At 45.1% G+C, this 19,428-nt stretch overlaps 1 protein-coding gene across 5 annotated transcripts in view; it reads left to right on the forward strand.

Annotated features, from left to right (window-relative positions):
* PHTF2 (putative homeodomain transcription factor 2) overlaps positions 1–19,428 on the forward strand; it is a 206,970-nt gene that overhangs the window by 167,186 nt on the left and 20,356 nt on the right. For all 5 annotated transcript variants that reach the window (XM_063448164.1, XM_063448163.1, XM_063448166.1 and 2 more), the window contains 2 exons: positions 11,218–11,490; positions 18,940–19,071. In XM_063448164.1, coding sequence (XP_063304234.1) covers positions 11,218–11,490; positions 18,940–19,071 — 405 coding nt within the window. The remainder of the gene's footprint in view (positions 1–11,217; positions 11,491–18,939; positions 19,072–19,428) is intronic.

Below are 19,428 nucleotides of genomic sequence, written 5' to 3' on the forward strand. Positions count from 1 at the left end.
TCAGCATGGCCTTAGTGATCGGCTCTTGGTCAGCAGGTGGTGCAGGTTGTACCTTCGGCACTGCTCCCAGCAGGACTCCTTCGTCAAAAGTGTGGAAGTCCTCGGGGGAGTAAGAGGATGCATCATCCTGAGGTGCCATATGGGGCCATGTGGCTTGGTGTGCAGGCCGTAAGAGATCACTGATATCTCGGCTGTTGTTTGCCCGATCTTCCTTGTTTTTTTTCGTTTTCCGGCGCATGACTGTGTCCGTTCATCAGCTATTTGCATCGAAGCTCACGAGAGATGCGTCTGGCCGGGTCTGTTGCTACTTCCGCCCCCTTCCTTTGCATGATGTTAAATGAAAATATCTCCAAATGAAATGGAATAAAGACAACCTGTGTAGAGGTTGACTTCACTATAAAACATATGGATAACAAAGTATTTGTCAGGTTACAAAATTTGTTAGATGTACACAATGAACTTGTTATTTATATTTTCAACTTTGGTTCTCTTTTTTGTGGTTTTTAATAGCGTAGTGGTAAATATGTTTATAAAATAAAAACTGATCATCTTGTACATAGCCTTCTTTTGTTAGGCTGTCCTGTAAGCAGTAAAAAAATAAATGTGCATCATCCAAGCAAAGTTTCTGTTCTTGTAATTTTCCTATTTATAGTCAAATCCCCCTCTAATAATATTGTAAAGCGCTACTGAATCTGTTGGCGCTATATAAATCGCAATAATAATTACTAATATTATCAACAATCAAATTATCTGACCCCTGATCAATCAGGCTTTCGTCCAAATCACTCAACTTCGATTGCCCTCTGAAAAGTTTGCAATGACATCCAAATTGGCATGGAACAAGGAGACTGAGCTGGAGCTATTTGCCTTGATTTTGCCAAGGACTGTGACACAGTAGACCATGGCATTCTTTTGCAAAAACTTAAAAACTCAGGCTTTGGTGGTCGCCCACTAACCTGGTTTTCGATCATATGTTTCAGATCAATTGCAATAGGTGTCCATTTCTGATAGCGACTCCCTCCCTCTTCCAGTCACGTTTGGTGTTCCCCAAGGCACCATACTCTGCCCCCTGCTATTCACATTATTTATAGATGATCTGCCTAACGTCTGCAAATCCTCAACTGTACACATGTATGCAGACGACACTGCAATCTACGCTAGTAAATCCAAGCTACCACAGCTTGCGGCTGTGCTCCAAAACCAATTCACAGAGGTAGAAAAGTGAATAGCAGATAACAAACTCTTCCTAAACACTGACAAAGTGTTACAATGGTCTTTGGAACTGTACCTAAATTACGTAAACTACAAAATAAACAAATCAGAACAAATTCAAATAGCACACTGACAGCAGTCTGTTCTTTCAAATATCTAGGTATGTTGCTAGACCCCAATCTGTCCTTTGGCCTTCACATTGAAAAAATCTCTTCAAAACTAGGTGCCCTGTACAGAAACAAATCCTGCCTAAGCCTTACAGTAAGGAAACAGTGCAACAAATGCTAATGCCGGCCATTAATTATGGGGATGTCGTGTATGCACCTGCATCGCAAACACACCTTAATAAACTTAATACGTTATATAATTCATTTTGCCGCTTTGTACTAGAATGTAATTACTTTGCCCACCATTGTGACATGTTAAAAGAGCTAAACTGGCTATCGCTAGAATCCCAACACACCCTTCATCTTTCCAGCCTTGTGGATAAGAGCATTTCTGGGAAGCTCCCACCCTACCTGAGCAGAATGCTCTCCACCACCTATAACCTCTGATCCAGTACCTAGTACTAGCATGATATTTAGCATACCGTAATATGCTATTTATGTACGTGGAGATAAATATATATCATTTTTGTTTGTTTGTAATATTGTACCCTCTTGTAACAATGCAATGTTTTGTGGGCCCAGGACATACTTGAAAACGAGAGAAATCTCAATGTATCAATCCTGGTAAAATATTTAGTAAATAAATAAATATGAGAACATTATTTGTCGGGTTAGTAGCAGGAGCAGTTGTGAATGCAGAAAATAGCCAAAATAGTGCAGCACAGATGAGGTGTATCCAGAAATGATGTCGGAGCAAGAAGGTAAGGCAGCGAGTTTGACAGACAGGAGTTTAAATACCAAATATCAGGGATAATTTAATTTTAACTAGAGACCTAGGACAAGGAGCACTAGAACTGTATGCAACAGCTAAGCACAACATCTGAGCACCGAGAGAATCTCTGCACCACCCCCTGTTTTCATAAAGCACAATGTGCATTGTGTGCAGGTGCCTCAGGGAGCAAGGGATGCCACAATCTCACCGGCAACAATGGCAGGTGCTATTTTTCACTGGCCAAGTTGTGAACAGCAGTGGAAGGCACCATTCTGCCACTGTGGGACTCGGGGAACCTCTTTAACTGCCAGAGAGACTGCCACGTGCTTGCATGCCTAAGAGTTAGGAGGATTGCATCAGTGGAGCCGGCCACATGGGAGCTGCTGGAAGGCAGATGGTTCCTGATATATTTATACATTATTACTTTCATTTTAAAGTCTTCTGGAAAGAGAGACTGTAGGTTGGCAGTTTTTTTTTTTCCAATCAATTATAAAAAAAATACTAAATTGTTAAATAGGTGAAAAATAGGCGAGCAGCAACATAGAGCGTCTTTCTTATGTATGGAAATTTACCTCATAAACCATTGTATAGGATGTTTTGGGGATTTTCCATTTAATCTAAGGGATATGTACAGGCATCTATATTCAGTAGGTTTCTTTAGTTTCTCTTTCTTTTATGATTTAATATATTTTTTTTTGGCAAATCCATAAGTGTTATGCAAGGCAACAGGGGGCTTCCTCACACCATGATCTTTGCAATAAGCATGTTCTTATAGCACTTGGAATTCCCCCTAACTTCATATTGTGTGTTCAGAGTGCACAATGCATTTTATTTTTGAAAAAAGAATTACGTAATTTCATTATAATGTTATTTGGTTAAATACCAATTACTCTCCCAATAGAACATTTATTTCAATTTTGCTTACTTCCACGTGCCAGGAATTGTAGTACATAAGCTATTTGAATTTATATGTAAGTGTCAGGGTACCTGAAGTCTCTACCTCTGAGAGAGGTAGAGACTTAGAAGTTTATCCGTCCAGAAGGGCTGTTTCCTCCTTTCCTCGCGGTCCTCCCGGCCATTTACACGCCGGCCGCGAGGGATCCACTTCCTTTTGTAACACGACGCCCAGCAGTCGACGTCATGACGCCAACCCGGACCGACCTGTCACTCAATTGTCTGGAAACTAATCGGACTCGTCGGAGGCGTGTCTACTCTCCTGAGCCAGGGTATTTAACAGTGCTTCTTCCATTTGCTCATTGCCCTGTCGTGGTTCTAGCCTGTCTAGTCACTCAGCGCTCTTGTATTCCAGTTATCCTTTTGGTTCCGACCCGGCTTGTTTGTATTACTCTGCTTATCTCTGTTACCCTTTGACTCGGCTTGTTCCTCGCTTACCTGTCTTCTCGTTCCCTCGACCTCGGCTTGTCTTTGACCATTCTCTCTATCTCCGTACGTTAGTCCGGCCATTCTAAGGTCCAGTATATGTACCTTTCTACTGTCTGTACTCTGCGTGTTGGATCCCTGTCCCGATCCTGACATTACGACAGGGCCAATGGATCCTGCAAGTACAAACAGTCAGCTTGGTCCTTCCGATCCTAGGTTTGAAGCCATGGAACACAGAATGGATCAGATGGCCCTAGCACTACAGGCGTTATTATCTCGTGCTAATAACCCACCAGAGGAGACGCGTACTACTTCTATTTCCCCTGTGAGTTCAGGCCTAGAGGTAGCCACTGTAGGTGCCTCTTCCCGTATTACCCCACCAGTACGTTATGGTGGTTCACCTGAGAAGTGTCGTGGTTTTTTAAACCAGATCAGTATCCACTTTGAATTACAACCTCGCTCCTATCCTACAGATAGGGCGAAGGTTGGGTTTATTATCACCTTACTCATTGAGAGAGCTCTGAGATGGGCCAACCCATTATGGGAGAATGATAACCCGTTAGTATATAATTATAATGCCTTTGTAGCTGCCTTTAGAAGAACTTTTGACCCTCCTGGTAGAAAGGTCAATGCAGCTAGATTACTTTTGCGCCTGAGACAAGAGAACCGAACACTTGTGGATTATGCACTAGAGTTCAGGTCTTTGGCGGCAGAAGTTAAGTGGAATGAGCAGGCTTATATAGATGTATTTTTGAATGGGCTATCAGATGTAATCCTTGACGAGGTTGCTACTAGAGAGCTTCCTGAAAATTTGGAGGATTTAATTTCGTTCATTTCTCGTATTGATGAGCGTTTAAGAGAGAGACAGAACACTCGAGAGAGGAACTTTAGACCTTCCTTTAAATTAGCTCTCGCATTTCAAAGCCCTGATTCCACTACCTCACTGTTTCCTGAACCTATGCAGATAGGCAATACTCGCCTCTCAGAAGAGGAGAGACAGTACAGGAGAAGGGAGGGATTGTGTATGTATTGTGGAGTCAGAGGTCACTTACGCCTGAATTGCCCTAATTGCTCGGGAAACGCCCGCACCTAAGTTTCTCTAGAGGACAGGCCTTGGGTGTTTCTATTTTGTCCTCTACTCATAATTATAAAGATCACAGGCTTCTGCTACCAGTTTCTTTAACTTGGGAGAAGGGAGTACTAAAGACCATGGCTTTGATAGATTCCGGAGCTGCTGAGAATTTTATCGACCAGGCCTTTGCTACTAAACACACTATCCCATCCCAGTTAAGGGATACACCCTTGGCCGTTGAGGCCATAGATGGTAGACCTTTACTTGAGCCTGTTATCTTTCGTGAAACCATACCCGTTAACTTAACTGTTGGTATCTTACACGAGGAAAACTTATCGCTTATGCTTATTTCGTCCCCTTCTGTTCCCATAGTCCTGGGTTACCCATGGTTAAAGAGACATAACCCTATTATTGATTGGGAGTTAGGGGAGATACTCTCATGGGGCCAGGGTTGCCAGGAGAGGTGTTTACGGAGGGTTTCTCCATTGGGTGTAATTAACACACCAGGTAGTTCTACCCAGTCTACAGATATACAGATACCGCCTCTGTACCTGGATTTAAAAGCAGTATTCGACAAAAAGAATGCTGACACTCTACCCCCACACAGGACTTTTGATTGTAAAATTAATCTACTACCTGGTACCATGCCTCCGAGGGGCAATGTATATCCTCTATCCACCAAAGAGAATTCAGTTCTAGAGGAATATATTCGGGAGAATCTAGACAAAGGATTCATTAGGAGATCTTCTTCTCCTGCCGGGGCTGGTTTTTTTTTTGTTAAAAAGAAGGATGGTTCCCTAAGACCTTGCATTGATTACCGAGGTTTGAATAAAATAACCATCAGAAATGCCTATCCGATCCCCTTGATTACCGAGCTGTTTGATCGCCTAAAGGGCTCTAAAATTTTCACCAAGTTGGATCTCAGAGGGGCATATAACTTGGTGAGAATCCAGCAAGGACACGAGTGGATGACAGCGTTCAATACCCGTTATGGGCATTATGAATACACGGTCATGCCTTTTGGTCTTTGTAACGCACCGGCAGTATTTCAGGATTTGATTAATGAAGTTCTTAGGGAATTTCAACATGATTGTGTTATTGTGTACCTGGACGACATACTTATACACTCTAGAGAGATTGAGACCCACCACAGACAAGTCAGAAAGGTATTACACAAACTTCTTCAACATGGGTTATACTGCAAATTGGAGAAATGTAGTTTTGACCAGTCTCAGATAGACTTTCTTGGTTACGTGATTTCTGGGGAAGGCTTTAAGATGGATCCCGACAAACTCCAGTCTATTTTAGATTGGCCATTGCCTAAGGGACTCAAGGCTATTCAGAGGTTTATTGGTTTCTCCAATTATTATAGGCGCTTCATTAAGGGATACTCCTCTATTATTGCGCCTTTTACCAATATGACCAGACAGGGGGCTGACACTAAGACTTGGTCTACTGAAGCTCTCGTTGCTTTCAAGACTCTCAAGGAACTTTTTGCTTCTGCTCCAATTTTAGTCCATCCTGATACGACTCTGCCGTTCCTACTCGAGGTCGATGCCTCCGAGACAGGCGTAGGTGCTATTCTGTCACAAAGGTTAGGGGTGGACAAACCACTACACCCTTGTGGTTTTTTTTCCAAGAAACTGTCTGGGCCTGAGAGCAGATATGACATTGGTGACAGGGAATTATTAGCGGTCATTATGGCTTTAAAGGAGTGGAGACATTTATTGGAGGGGACCTTACATCCTGTTACCATTTTAACAGATCACAAGAACTTGTCCTATATTGGGGAGGCTAAGCGACTGTCCGCCAGACAAGCTCGTTGGTCCTTATTCCTGACCCACTTCAATTATGTGCTTACTTATAGACCTGGTTCTAAGAACTCTAAAGCCGATGCTTTGTCTCGCCAATATGAACCTTCTACTATATCTGAACCTGTTCTTTCCTCTATAGTTCCGAAATGCAATATTATCGCTAACACGAATCTCAGGATTCACTCTCCGTTACTTGCCGAGATCTTAAAGCTGCAACATCTAGCCCCTAAACAGACTCCCGGGGGTCGACATTTCGTTCCCCCTGCTCTTCAACTGGAACTGTTACAATGTTTCCACAACAGCAAGGTGGCTGGACATCCTGGCATTCGCAAGACGTGCGCTTTGATCTCTAAAGACTTCTGGTGGCCTGCTTTACGTAGGGATATTAAAGATTTCATTGGTGCGTGTGAGGTTTGTACGAAGACCAAGCAACCTCATACGCTTCCATGTGGATTTCTGCATCCCTTAGAGGTTCCAGAAAAGCCATGGTCCTGTTTGGCTATGGACTTTATTGTCGATTTACCTATATCTAAAAAACAGACTGTTATCCTCACCGTGGTTGACAGATTCACCAAGATGGCTCACTTCGTTCCTCTGCCTAAACTTCCGTCTTCTCCCGAGTTTGCAGAGATATTTGCAAGGGAGATTTTTCGTTTACATGGGATACCCTCCCAAATTGTATCTGACAGAGGTTCCCAATTTGTTTCTCGTTTTTGGAGATCCTTCTGCTCTCAACTGGGTATTAAATTGAATTTCTCTTCCGCCTATCATCCTCAGTCTAACGGAGCTGCTGAACGCACCAACCAAAAGATTGAACAATATTTACGTTGTTTTGTTTCCGAACACCAGGACGATTGGGTCGGTTTGATTCCTTGGGCGGAGTTCGCGCACAACAATCTCGTTTGTGATTCTACTCATTCAAGCCCCTTCTTCATGAATTATGGCTTTCATCCATCCATTCTTCCCTCGGTTTCTCCTTCCCAAGGGGTACCGTCGGTTGATGTTCATGTTGCCAATTTGAGGAAGTTGTGGGATCAGACTCGACAAATTCTTCTGCACAATTCTATGCTGGTTAAGAAACACGCTGATAAACGTAGAAGGTCGGCTCCGGTTTTTGTTCCAGGCGATAGAGTATGGTTGAGTACTAGAAACATTCGTTTAAAAGTACCTTCCATGAAGTTCGCTCCTCGTTATATTGGACCTTACAGGGTTCTGACTCGGATTAACCCAGTTGCGTATCGTCTAGCTCTCCCATCTGCCTTACGCATCCCTAACTCCTTTCATGTTTCATTGCTGAAACCGCTAGTCTGCAACAGATTTTCCTCCACGGTATCTTCTCCTCGCTCTGTTCAGGTGGAGGGTCAGGAGGAGTTTGAGGTCAACTCTATCATCGATTCTCGAATCTCCCGGGGGAGAGTACAATATCTGGTCGACTGGAAAGGATATGGTCCTGAAGAGAGGAGTTGGGTACCTCAAGAGGATGTTCATGCTCCTCGCCTCCGCAGGGCGTTTCACTCCCGCTTCCCATCTCGTCCCGGTTCCTTCCGCCCGGTGGGCGTATCTGAGAGGGGGGGTACTGTCAGGGTACCTGAAGTCTCTACCTCTGAGAGAGGTAGAGACTTAGAAGTTTATCCGTCCAGAAGGGCTGTTTCCTCCGTTCCTCGCGGTCCTCCCGGCCATTTACACGCCGGCCGCGAGGGATCCACTTCCTTTTGTAACACGACGCCCAGCAGTCGACGTCATGACGCCAACCCGGACCGACCTGTCACTCAATTGTCTGGAAACTAATCGGACTCGTCGGAGGCGTGTCTACTCTCCTGAGCCAGGGTATTTAACAGTGCTTCTTCCATTTGCTCATTGCCCTGTCGTGGTTCTAGCCTGTCTAGTCACTCAGCGCTCTTGTATTCCAGTTATCCTTTTGGTTCCGACCCGGCTTGTTTGTATTACTCTGCTTATCTCTGTTACCCTTTGACTCGGCTTGTTCCTCGCTTACCTGTCTTCTCGTTCCCTCGACCTCGGCTTGTCTTTGACCATTCTCTCTATCTCCGTACGTTAGTCCGGCCATTCTAAGGTCCGGTATACGTACCTTTCTACTGTCTGTACTCTGCGTGTTGGATCCCTGTCCCGATCCTGACAGTAAGCTCATTGAGCAGGGCCCTCAACCCCCTCTGTTCCTGTGCGTCCACTTGTCTGGTTACAACTACATATCTTAGTCCACACAGTGTACAGCACTATGGAATTTGCTGTCGCTATATAAATAATGTGTTCTCCTGCATTCTTCCATAAAGTATTCATTATGCAAAATAGTTGAATCGGTTAAATATCAAAAAACGATGATATACTGAAAATTGCTTTTCTAATCAAGTGTCTGCAATTCTCTGTATGTCCGTACTCAATACTAAAGGTCCTCCAAAAAGATAATGACCACTGCAAGCTCAGAGGGCCTGCAGCACACTCCCGTGAGTAAACTTACACTCTCCAGTGCTAGATTTTCATTCAGCAATAGTGGGCAAGGAGATTGAACCCTGCTATTATTTCAGGTTGTCTTGTTGTTTGGCAAAGTTCTTAATTGTGCTTAAATAAAAACTACCACTACCAGCAGCTTTTGGGATTATTCCATGAGTATAGTTAGTCTAATTAATATATGTTGTCTAACTGTACATATGGAATAATACCATTTTCTGTTGGTAGTAATAGATTATCATTTAATCACAATTAAGCAAGCAAGAACTTTATTTTAGTTAACAGTCAAATTGTGCATTTTTTTTTTTTTTTTTGCAATGGCACTTGCACAGTAAATTTAAATATATATATTTTAAATTTGTCATAGATCTAGTATGCCTTTTGGTAGTATGCACCAAAACAACATTGGCTTAAAGGACCACAATAGGCACCCAGACCACTTCAGCTCAATGAAGTGGTCTGGATGCCAGGTCCCCCAGGTTTTAACCCTGCAGTTGTAAACATAGCAGTTTCAGAGAAACTGCTATGTTTACACTGAGGGTTAATCCAGCCTCTAGAGTGAGAAGACACTGACGTCCATAGGAAAGCATTACTCAATGCTTTCCTATGGACGTCAGCGTCTTCTGACTCTATGGGCGGTTTGAATGTGTGCGCGGCACATGCCCATTCGGTGCTGACATCGGCAGGAGGAGGAGAGTTGCCCGGTGCTGGAGAAAGGTACATTTTTTAACCCCTTCAGCCCAGCGGGAGGGGGGCCACGAGTTTGTTTTCATGGCACTATAGTGGTCCTTTAATGAAGCCGTTTCGGTGTGTAGGTCATGCAGTCTCACTGCCATTTAGGAGTTAAATCACGTGTGTTTCTCTTTATGCAGCCTTAGCCACACCTCCCTTGAATGTGAGTGACACAGCCTGTATGAAAACAAAATGTTTTCATTTTTAATCAAATGTAACTTACTTTAAAAGTTTCTATCTCCTGCACTGTAAATTAAACATTAAAGGGACACTACAGTCACCAGAATAACTACAGTTTATTGAATTTGTTCTTGTGAGTGGAATCATTACCGTCAGGCTTTTTGCTGTAAACACTGTCTTTTCAGAGAAAATGCAGTGTTTACATTACAGCCCAGTGATAACTTCACTGGCCGCTCCTAAGGTGTCTGTTAGAGATCCTTCCTGGGTCATGGCTGCCTAAAATGCATCCAAACATTCAGTGTCTCCTGCCTCTGCATGCAGTCACTGAACTTTCCTCATAGAGATTCATTGAGTCAATTTATCTCTATGAGGAGATGCTGATTGGCCAGGGCTGTGTTTGAATCATGCTGGCTCTGCCCCTGATCTGCCTCCTTGTCAGTCCCCAATCCTATGGGGAAGCATTGTGATTGGATCAGGCTACCACTGCTGATGATGTCAACAGACTGCATGATGTTTGCCTCAAAAAAACAAGCAGAGTTACAACTTCAGGCTTGAATACATTAAGCTTTTTACTATATTTATGGAGGCATGAGGGGCCCAGGGGGGCTAGATGGTGGTGTTAACACTATAGGGTCAGGAATACATGTTTCTGTTCCTGACCCTATAGTGATTCTTTAATTATATACAGGAGGCTCCTGCAGGATCTTGCAAACTATTAACAGAGCAGGAGAGAAGGCATTCTACATTAACTACATTAGACAGCCTCTAGAGCAGGGGTTCTCAACCCAGTCCTCAGGACCCTCTACCAGTCCAGGATTTGGGGATTACCTGGGTGTGTCTAAGGTGTTTAGAAAAAGGGGGAAAAAACACCTTAGACTCTAAGGTGTTTTTCTTTTCCTTTTTCTAAACACCTTAGACACACCCAGGTAATCCCTAAACCCTGGACTGGTAGGGGGTCCTTGAGGACAAGGTTTAGAACCCCTGCTCTAGAGGATGACTTAACCCTGCAAGGAATTGTTGAAGTTTATAAAAAACTGCAATAATTACATGCCGAGGGTTAAGGGTGAAGGGAGTTGGTACCCAGACCACTTCAATGAGTTGAAGTGGTCTGGGTGCCTACAGTGTCCCTTTAGTAACGGATTTGCTATTGTTTATACATTTTTTTTCCTTGGCCAATGTATTTTTTTGTTTCTAAATTGTTTCAAATTATGTTATAATTTATGCACTTTTTGTGGAACTACAGGGAGTGTCTATATAATTTTTTTTTTTTTATTATTATTATTTTTACTTCAGTTAGAAGAGAGCCAGTCTGATTGCTAATAAAGAACAACTGAGCACATTTTTGGGTGGGTGTTATGTACTTTGTAATCACAGATATCTATAGTCATATTGAATACATTTTTTTTTTCAATGTTGAACAGGTCTATCTAAAACAATATTTTTTGGTAGTTAAAGGTTGTTGAATAAATGTTTCTCTTTTTTTAGGTGAACAGCTACACTCCTGGAATCGGTTACCAGATATTTGGCAATTTTATCTCTCTGATCCTGGGTTTAACTCCATTTGCCTTCAGGCTGTCTGAGTCCAGGGACCTGGAGCAGTTGGCAACACTCACAGCCTCAGAAATTTCTTGTATTGCATTTGGTTCTAGCACAGACATCATGGTAGTTTCCATGGTGGTTATCAGTTTTTTAGTTCGTGTTTCCTTAGTTTGGATTTTCTTTTTTTTGCTCTGTGTAGCAGAACGGACTTACAAACAGGTATGTTAAATGTCAGTAAAATAATGACTTATAGCCATGTTAAAGGCCTCCTATGTAAATAATATATTCATTGTAGAGATGTTCTGCCCTGCATTAGTGCATTTACAGGTCAGTGACATATTCCACCATTGCCCTCTGTTGGCTATACCTCAGGGCTGGTTGCTGGTAGCACGCTGTGCTCTCCGCTCAGTTCTCCTCAGTTAGTGTTGGTATTTACGTTTGACAGATCTGGCAGGTCAGCTGTGATAAACAAGCCACTTCTGTCCTTGTCTGTAAAGTCAAATGTACTGTCAGTGCTCTTTGAGTTGTCTCCTATGCTGGCACTCTTTCAAGTCAGCTGTTCTTGTCAGGTGCTTTAAGATCTCTCATTTTGCTAATTTAATTTCCTTATAGTAAATCTATTTATATGAGTGTTAATGTCAGTTTATGCAATTTAAAGCGACCGTATAAGGTGTTTAAACAGTGTCAAATCAAAATAAAACCAGCCGTTTATATATCATTCTGCTATTCACAAGAATCATAATTTTTGTGAAAGAAAACACAAAATATATGTAATATGTAAAATAATAAAAAGTAGTGTGTGTGATATAAAAAAAGAAGCCTTTGACTTACATAAAATTATGTTTAAATTAAACATAAATAATTAAACATAGTGTATATCAGTGGTTCCCAAACTTTTTAGATTCAAGGTGCCCTTAATATTTAAATATTTTTCCAAGCTGCCCCAAGTCCAAAAAAATTCTAGGTTGTATATATGTTCAGCGCAGCAGCATATACTGGGCCCTGTTCGGCAGAAATGCTTGCCGTTCAAGCGCAGATCCAGAACCTAATCTTTGGATGGTCACTGGTAGATTATTTAAAGAAACCATTCAAGCACAATTACCACTAAAGCACTTTGAAGTGGTTATGGTGCCAGTAGGCATAGTGCCCACCCAGAGTAAGTAGTAAGAACAGTTTGACAACTTACCAGGGATCTGCTGGAATAGGGGCTGTAGAAGGTGATAGGGACAGTAGTGTGTGTGTGTGTGTGTGTGTGAGAGGGGTGCTATATGTGTGGTGGAGTGTCTGTGTGGGGGGAGGGGCAGTGTGTGGGGGGAAAGGTTATGCAGGATACAGTTTGTGTGAATAGAGGGGCAATGTATTTATGGGGGTGTTTGTGTAGGAGGGGCAGTAGTGTACTATAGTTTTGCGCTGCCCTAGGCATGACTAAACCTGGGCACCCCCCTAATCTAAATTTGCCCCACCCCTTCCTGTCAAGGCCGCAGCTCTTCCTCTTTAAACTACACCTTTTCCTACTACTTTTAAAGGGAAACTATAGTGCCAGGGAAGCAAAGCTGTTTTCCTGACACTATGGTTCCCTATAGTCCCTCCCTCGGCAATTAAAACCCCTTTGGTCACTTACCTGAATCCAGCGCTGATGTCCCTCGGCGCTGGGTCAAGCTCCTTCTCTGCGCTTGCATTAGGCTTCCCCATAGGAAAGCATTGTATCAATTCTTTCCTATGGGAATTTAGCAGATGCTTGATTTCCTTATGCACAGCATAGAAACATAGAAACATAGAATGTGACGGCAGATAAGAACCATTCGGCCCATCTAGTCTGCCCAGTTTTCTAAATACTTTCATTAGTCCCTGGCCTTATCTTATAGTTAGGATAGCCTTATGCCTATCCCACGCATGCTTACGTCCAGCATGAGGACGTCCAGCATCAGTTAGGCGACTTTTGGTCGCCTAGCCACCCTGAAGTCCCTCTAGTGGCTGTCTGTAGACAGTCACTAGAGGTGGAGTAAACCCCTCAAGGTAATTACACTTGCAGGGTTAAAGAGATTGGGACACTGCACCCAGACCACTTCAGTAAGCTGAAGTAGTCTGGGCTCCTATAGTGACCCTTTAAGCACACACTCTGACACACACATTCACTTACAGACCCACAATGACACACACAGACGTCTATGACAGACAAACTGATTTGACAGACACACATTGGCAGATACACACTTAGTCATACACATACACTCAATGACAAACACAGACTCACTGATTAGACACACACTCATTCATTGACAGACACACACGCACAATGACACACACATTGACACTCATTTTCAGACACACTAATAGTCACACATTTAGAGACTCTCACTGATTTGATGCACGCACTTACGGACACGCACGCACTTACGGACACGCACGCACTTACGGACACGCACGCACTCACGGGCACGCACGCACTCACTCACTCACGGGCACGCACTCACTCACTCACGGGCACGCACTCACTCACTCACGGGCACGCACGCACTCACTCACGGGCACGCACGCACTCACGGGCACGCACGCACTCACTCACGGGCACGCACGCACTCACTCACGGGCACGCACGCACTCACTCACTCACGGGCACGCACGCACTCACTCACTCACGGGCACGCACGCACTCACTCACTCACGGGCACGCACTCACTCACGGGCACGCACTCACTCACGGGCACTCACTCACTCACGGGCACGCACTCACTCACGGGCACGCACTCACTCACGGGCACGCACTCACTCACGGGCACGCACTCACTCACGGGCACGCACTCACTCACTCACGGGCACGCACTCACTCACGGGCACGCACTCACTCACGGGCACGCACTCACTCACTCATGGGCACGCACGCACTCACTCACGGGCACGCACTCACTCACTCACGGGCACGCACTCACTCACTCACGGGCACGCACTCACTCACTCACGGGCACGCACTCACTCACGGACACGCACTCACTCACGGACACGCACTCACTCACGGACACGCACTCACTCACGGACACGCACTCACTCACGGACACGCACGCACTCACTCACGGACACGCACGCACTCACTCACGGACACGCACGCAATCACTCACGGACACGCACGCAATCACTCACGGACACGCACGCACTCACTCACGGACACGCACGCACTCACTCACGGACACGCACGCACTCACTCACGGACACGCACGCACTCACTCACTCACTCACGGACACGCACTCACGCACGCACTCACGGACACGCACGCACTCACGGACACGCACTCACGGACACGCACTCACGCACGCACTCACTCACGGGCACGCACTCACTCACGGACACGCACTCACTCACGCACTCACGGACACTCACTCACTCACGGACACGCACGCACTCACTCACGGGCACGCACTCACTCACTCACGGGCACGCACTCACTCACTCACGGGCACGCACTCACTCACGGGCACGCACTCACTCACTCACGGGCACGCACTCACTCACTCACGGGCACGCACGCACTCACTCACGGGCACGCACGCACTCACTCACCGACACGCACTCACTCACGGACACGCACTCACTCACGGACACGCACTCACTCACGGACACGCACTCACTCACGGACACGCACGCACTCACTCACGGACACGCACGCACTCACTCACGGACACGCACGCAATCACTCACGGACACGCACGCAATCACTCACGGACACGCACGCACTCACTCACGGACACGCACGCACTCACTCACGGACACGCACGCACTCACTCACGGACACGCACGCACTCACTCACGGACACGCACGCACTCACTCACTCACTCACGGACACGCACTCACGCACGCACTCACGGACACGCACGCACTCACGGACACGCACTCACGGACACGCACTCACGCACGCACTCACTCACGGGCACGCACTCACTCACGGACACGCACTCACTCACGCACTCACGGACACTCACTCACTCACGGACACGCACGCACTCACTCACGGGCACGCACTCACACGCACTCACGGACACGCACGCACTCACTCACGAACACGCACGCACTCACTCACAGACACGCACGCACACACGCACTCACTCACAGACACGCACGCACACACGCACTCACTCACTCACGGGCACGCACGCACAGACACGCACTCACTCACGGGCACGCACTCACTCACAGACACGCACACACGCACTCACTCACGGACACACACGCACTCACTCACAGGCACGCACACACGCACTCACTCACAGACACGCACGCACTCACAGGCACGCACTCACTCACTCACAGACACGCACGCACACACGCACTCACTCACAGACACGCACGCACTCACTCACAGACACGCACGCACACACGCACTCACTCACAGACACGCACGCACTCACTCACAGGCACGCACTCACTCACTCACAGACACGCACGCACACACGCACTCACTCACAGACACGCACGCACTCACTCACAGACACGCACGCACTCACTCACAGACACGCACGCACACACGCACTCACTCACAGACACGCACGCACACACGCACTCACTCACTCACAGACACGCACGCACTCACTCACAGACACGCACACACGCACTCACTCACAGACACGCACTCACTCACAGACACACACGCACACACGCACTCACTCACAGACACGCACTCACTCAGACACTCCGCACACACGCACTCACTCACAGACACGCACTCACTCAGACACTCCGCACACACTCACTCACTCAGACACTCCGCACACACTCACTCACTCACAGACACTCCGCACACACGCACTCACTCACAGACACTCCGCACACATGCACTCACTCACAGACACTCCGCACACACGCACTCACTCACAGACACTCCGCACACACGCACTCACTCACAGACACTCCGCACACACGCACTCACTCACAGACACTCCGCACACACGCACTCACTCACAGACACTCCGCACACACGCACTCACTCACAGACACTCCGCACACACGCACTCACTCACAGACACTCCGCACACACGCACGCACTCACTCACAGACACTCCGCACACACGCACGCACTCACAGACACTCCGCACACACGCACGCACTCACTCACAGACACTCCGCACACACGCACTCACAGACACTCCGCACACACGCACTCACAGACACTCCAGACACACGCACTCACAGACACTCCAGACACACGCACTCACAGACACTCCAGACACTCACAACTTATTAATATGAATACAAAAATTTCACCCAGCCTCCCTACCTGGAGAGCTGGCGTGGATCTGCAACTGGGGTCCAGTGGGGCTGCTGTGAGGCAGGGGCTTATCATCCGAGGCGGCGAGGGAGCTGTGATCTCTCTGCTCCCTCACTCCGCACAGGCTGTCTACTGATGCCTGTAACCGGAATGGCGTCATATTCTGGCTCCTACGGCATCAGTAAAAGGCACGCGAAAGAGCAGAGCAGAGAGATCACAGCTCCCTCGCCGCCTCGGATGGTAAACTGCCCGCTGCAGGGAGGTGGGGGGGGTCTCTATTGCCCCTTCCTCCCCCTCCCTCCCCCCCATGACAGGGGAATCACAGGGGACGCCTCAGTGGGCCTTTGGGGGCGGCATTTTTTACCGCCCCCTAAATAGTGCTGCCCAATGAAAATGCCTTGTTTGCTTTGGGCTAAATACATCCCTGATGGGGGTGAAGTGTGTGTGTGTGTGTGTGGTGGGGGGTGGGAGCAGTGTGTGTGTGTGTATGGGGAGAGTTATTGTGTGGTGTGGGAGGGTACATTTATAATTTTCTAGTATTTTATATTAATTGATTACATTTTTTTATTCTCTCAATTAAGACTACCAATAAGGCTTTTGGATTTTGGAATATATATATATATATATATATATATATATATATTTTTTTTTACATTTTTTTATAATTATATTTGATAAGTTTTATCCTGTCCAACTTTAAAATTTGAGCTTGAGATTGTTCAAGTGCATCCATATATATCCCTTCTGAATAATATTTTCAGCCTGTTTTAAATAACATTTTATGCTATGTGCAGTTGCATCTAATTTGTAATAACTGGCTTTTAGGTATGTTACTGAGCCAGTAATGAAAAGAAGGAATTTTTTCCTAGTTTGTTGCAAAATTGGAAGTGCTTTAAACTTTTGGATCAACAGCAAAAACAAATTATTTTGATTTTCTCTTTTAGCAAATCTTGAATAGATTTGAATGTGAATACAATTACAGCATGAATGAGGCTAAAACCTGTCTGATACTTTAACCCCTTAACCCCTTACGGACCAAACTTCTGGAATAAAAGGGAATCCTGACGTGTCACACATGTCGTGTGTCCTTAAGGGGTTAAGGACACATGACATGTGTGATATGTCATGATTCCCTTTTATTCCAGAAGTTTGGTCATAAAGGGGTTAAAGGCACTCAAGATGTGTTGGTAGCCAGAGTGTCTACTGTAGACTGTTCCTTTAAATGTTTATCATTGTCAAATGTTATCATACTTACTCTATAACTCTATTGTAAATACATTGGCACAATTAGTGTCTGTATTTAGCTAATAAAGTCCCAGTGAAATTACCTTGCTTATTTGAACATTACTGTGGTAGTATTTATTGGCATATTTTAGATAAACGTTATTTTTATCATGTGTTTACTATGTACAGCCACTACGTTTTTATAGTTAATCACAGTTTGATTTCAATTCTGTTTATAACACAGGTTGTAAAATGTGACAACAAATCTGTCAGTGTTCCTTATAAGTATTTTGTGTGACTCTTTACAACAGCCACACCTTACAGTTTCCAATCAATACATATTCTTCGTATGGAAAGTGTAGAGTGTGGTCAGTGAAGATTTATTTAAAGGATCACTATAGGGTCAGGAACACAAACCTGTATTCCTGACCCTACAGTGAAAATCCACCATGTAGGTGTCTTGTCCCCCTCTCCCCTTAGCCCCCTTAGAATGGGTTAAAACTCACCTTATTTTCAGCTCTCCACGGGTCTGCCGGTGCTGTCCCCGCCCCCTTGGTGGACTCATCAAAATTTATGATTTTTAGCCAATCCATTTTGGCCAATCAGCACCTGCTCATAGAGATGCATTAAATCAATGCATCTCTATGAGGAAAATTCAGCATGGGGACGCTGAATGGCAGGGCTGCTTACTGTGCAGCCCTGCGCCAGGAAGCCCCTCCAGTGGCCACTTGGAGGTGTCCATAGGGGGCAATGTAAACACTGCCTTTTCTATGAAAAGGCAGTGTTTACATAAAAATGCCTGAAGGGAGCTATTATACTCACCAGAACAACTACATTAAGCTGTAGTTGTTCTGGTGACTTTAGTGTCCCTTTAAGCGTGCAATTGTTGGACCATTAACCCCTTAAGGACACATGACATGTGATATGTCATGATTCCCTTTTATTCCAGAAGCTTGGTCCTTAAGGGGTTAAATAACATATATGCTGTTCAAATTGCTGTGTTGCTAAAGCGGCAGTGTTATGAAGAAAAAACTTATTTGTAAATTTTAGCAAAATATACAGCATGTCTATGAGGTAAAATTACTTACATCTGTTTGTTTCCAAAGTGTCCCTTTATATTAAAATTAAATATTTTAGAAACTTACTTTTCATTTTAGTGTCATTTTTGTTTGTTTTTTCTTTCAGAGACTACTTTTTGCTAAATTATTTGGTCATTTAACATCAGCTCGTAGAGCCAGGAAGTCGGAAGTTCCACATTTCCGTTTAAAAAAAGTCCAGAATATCAAAATGTGGCTTTCTCTTCGTTCATATCTCAAGGTTGGTGACTGTTTACCTGACTTTGTGTGCTTACTGAGAATGCAAAATTGGAATAGTCAGGACAAGCACTGAATCTATTTCATTAAATAGATAACACAGTTTAAAAATGCAACCATAATTTACTTTTGCGAGTTTTCCACATTTATTTACATTAAGTGAATGAAAAGCTGCCCACTTCTGTGTCGATTGTGCCTTTACATTTATTTATAAATGGAATAGTGTGCAGGCTTTCTCTGAACTCTCTGTATTTTTCATATGGTGGTGAGAGAAAGGAGGGATTAGTTAGTGCATTGTTTGCTTTAGACTACTATTGCAGTGTACTGTATTTGAGGGGTATGCTATTTATCCCTTTTAGGT

This window comes from Pelobates fuscus, chromosome 3 (assembly GCF_036172605.1).
Source record: "Pelobates fuscus isolate aPelFus1 chromosome 3, aPelFus1.pri, whole genome shotgun sequence".
NCBI classification, from domain to species: Eukaryota; Metazoa; Chordata; class Amphibia; order Anura; family Pelobatidae; genus Pelobates; species Pelobates fuscus.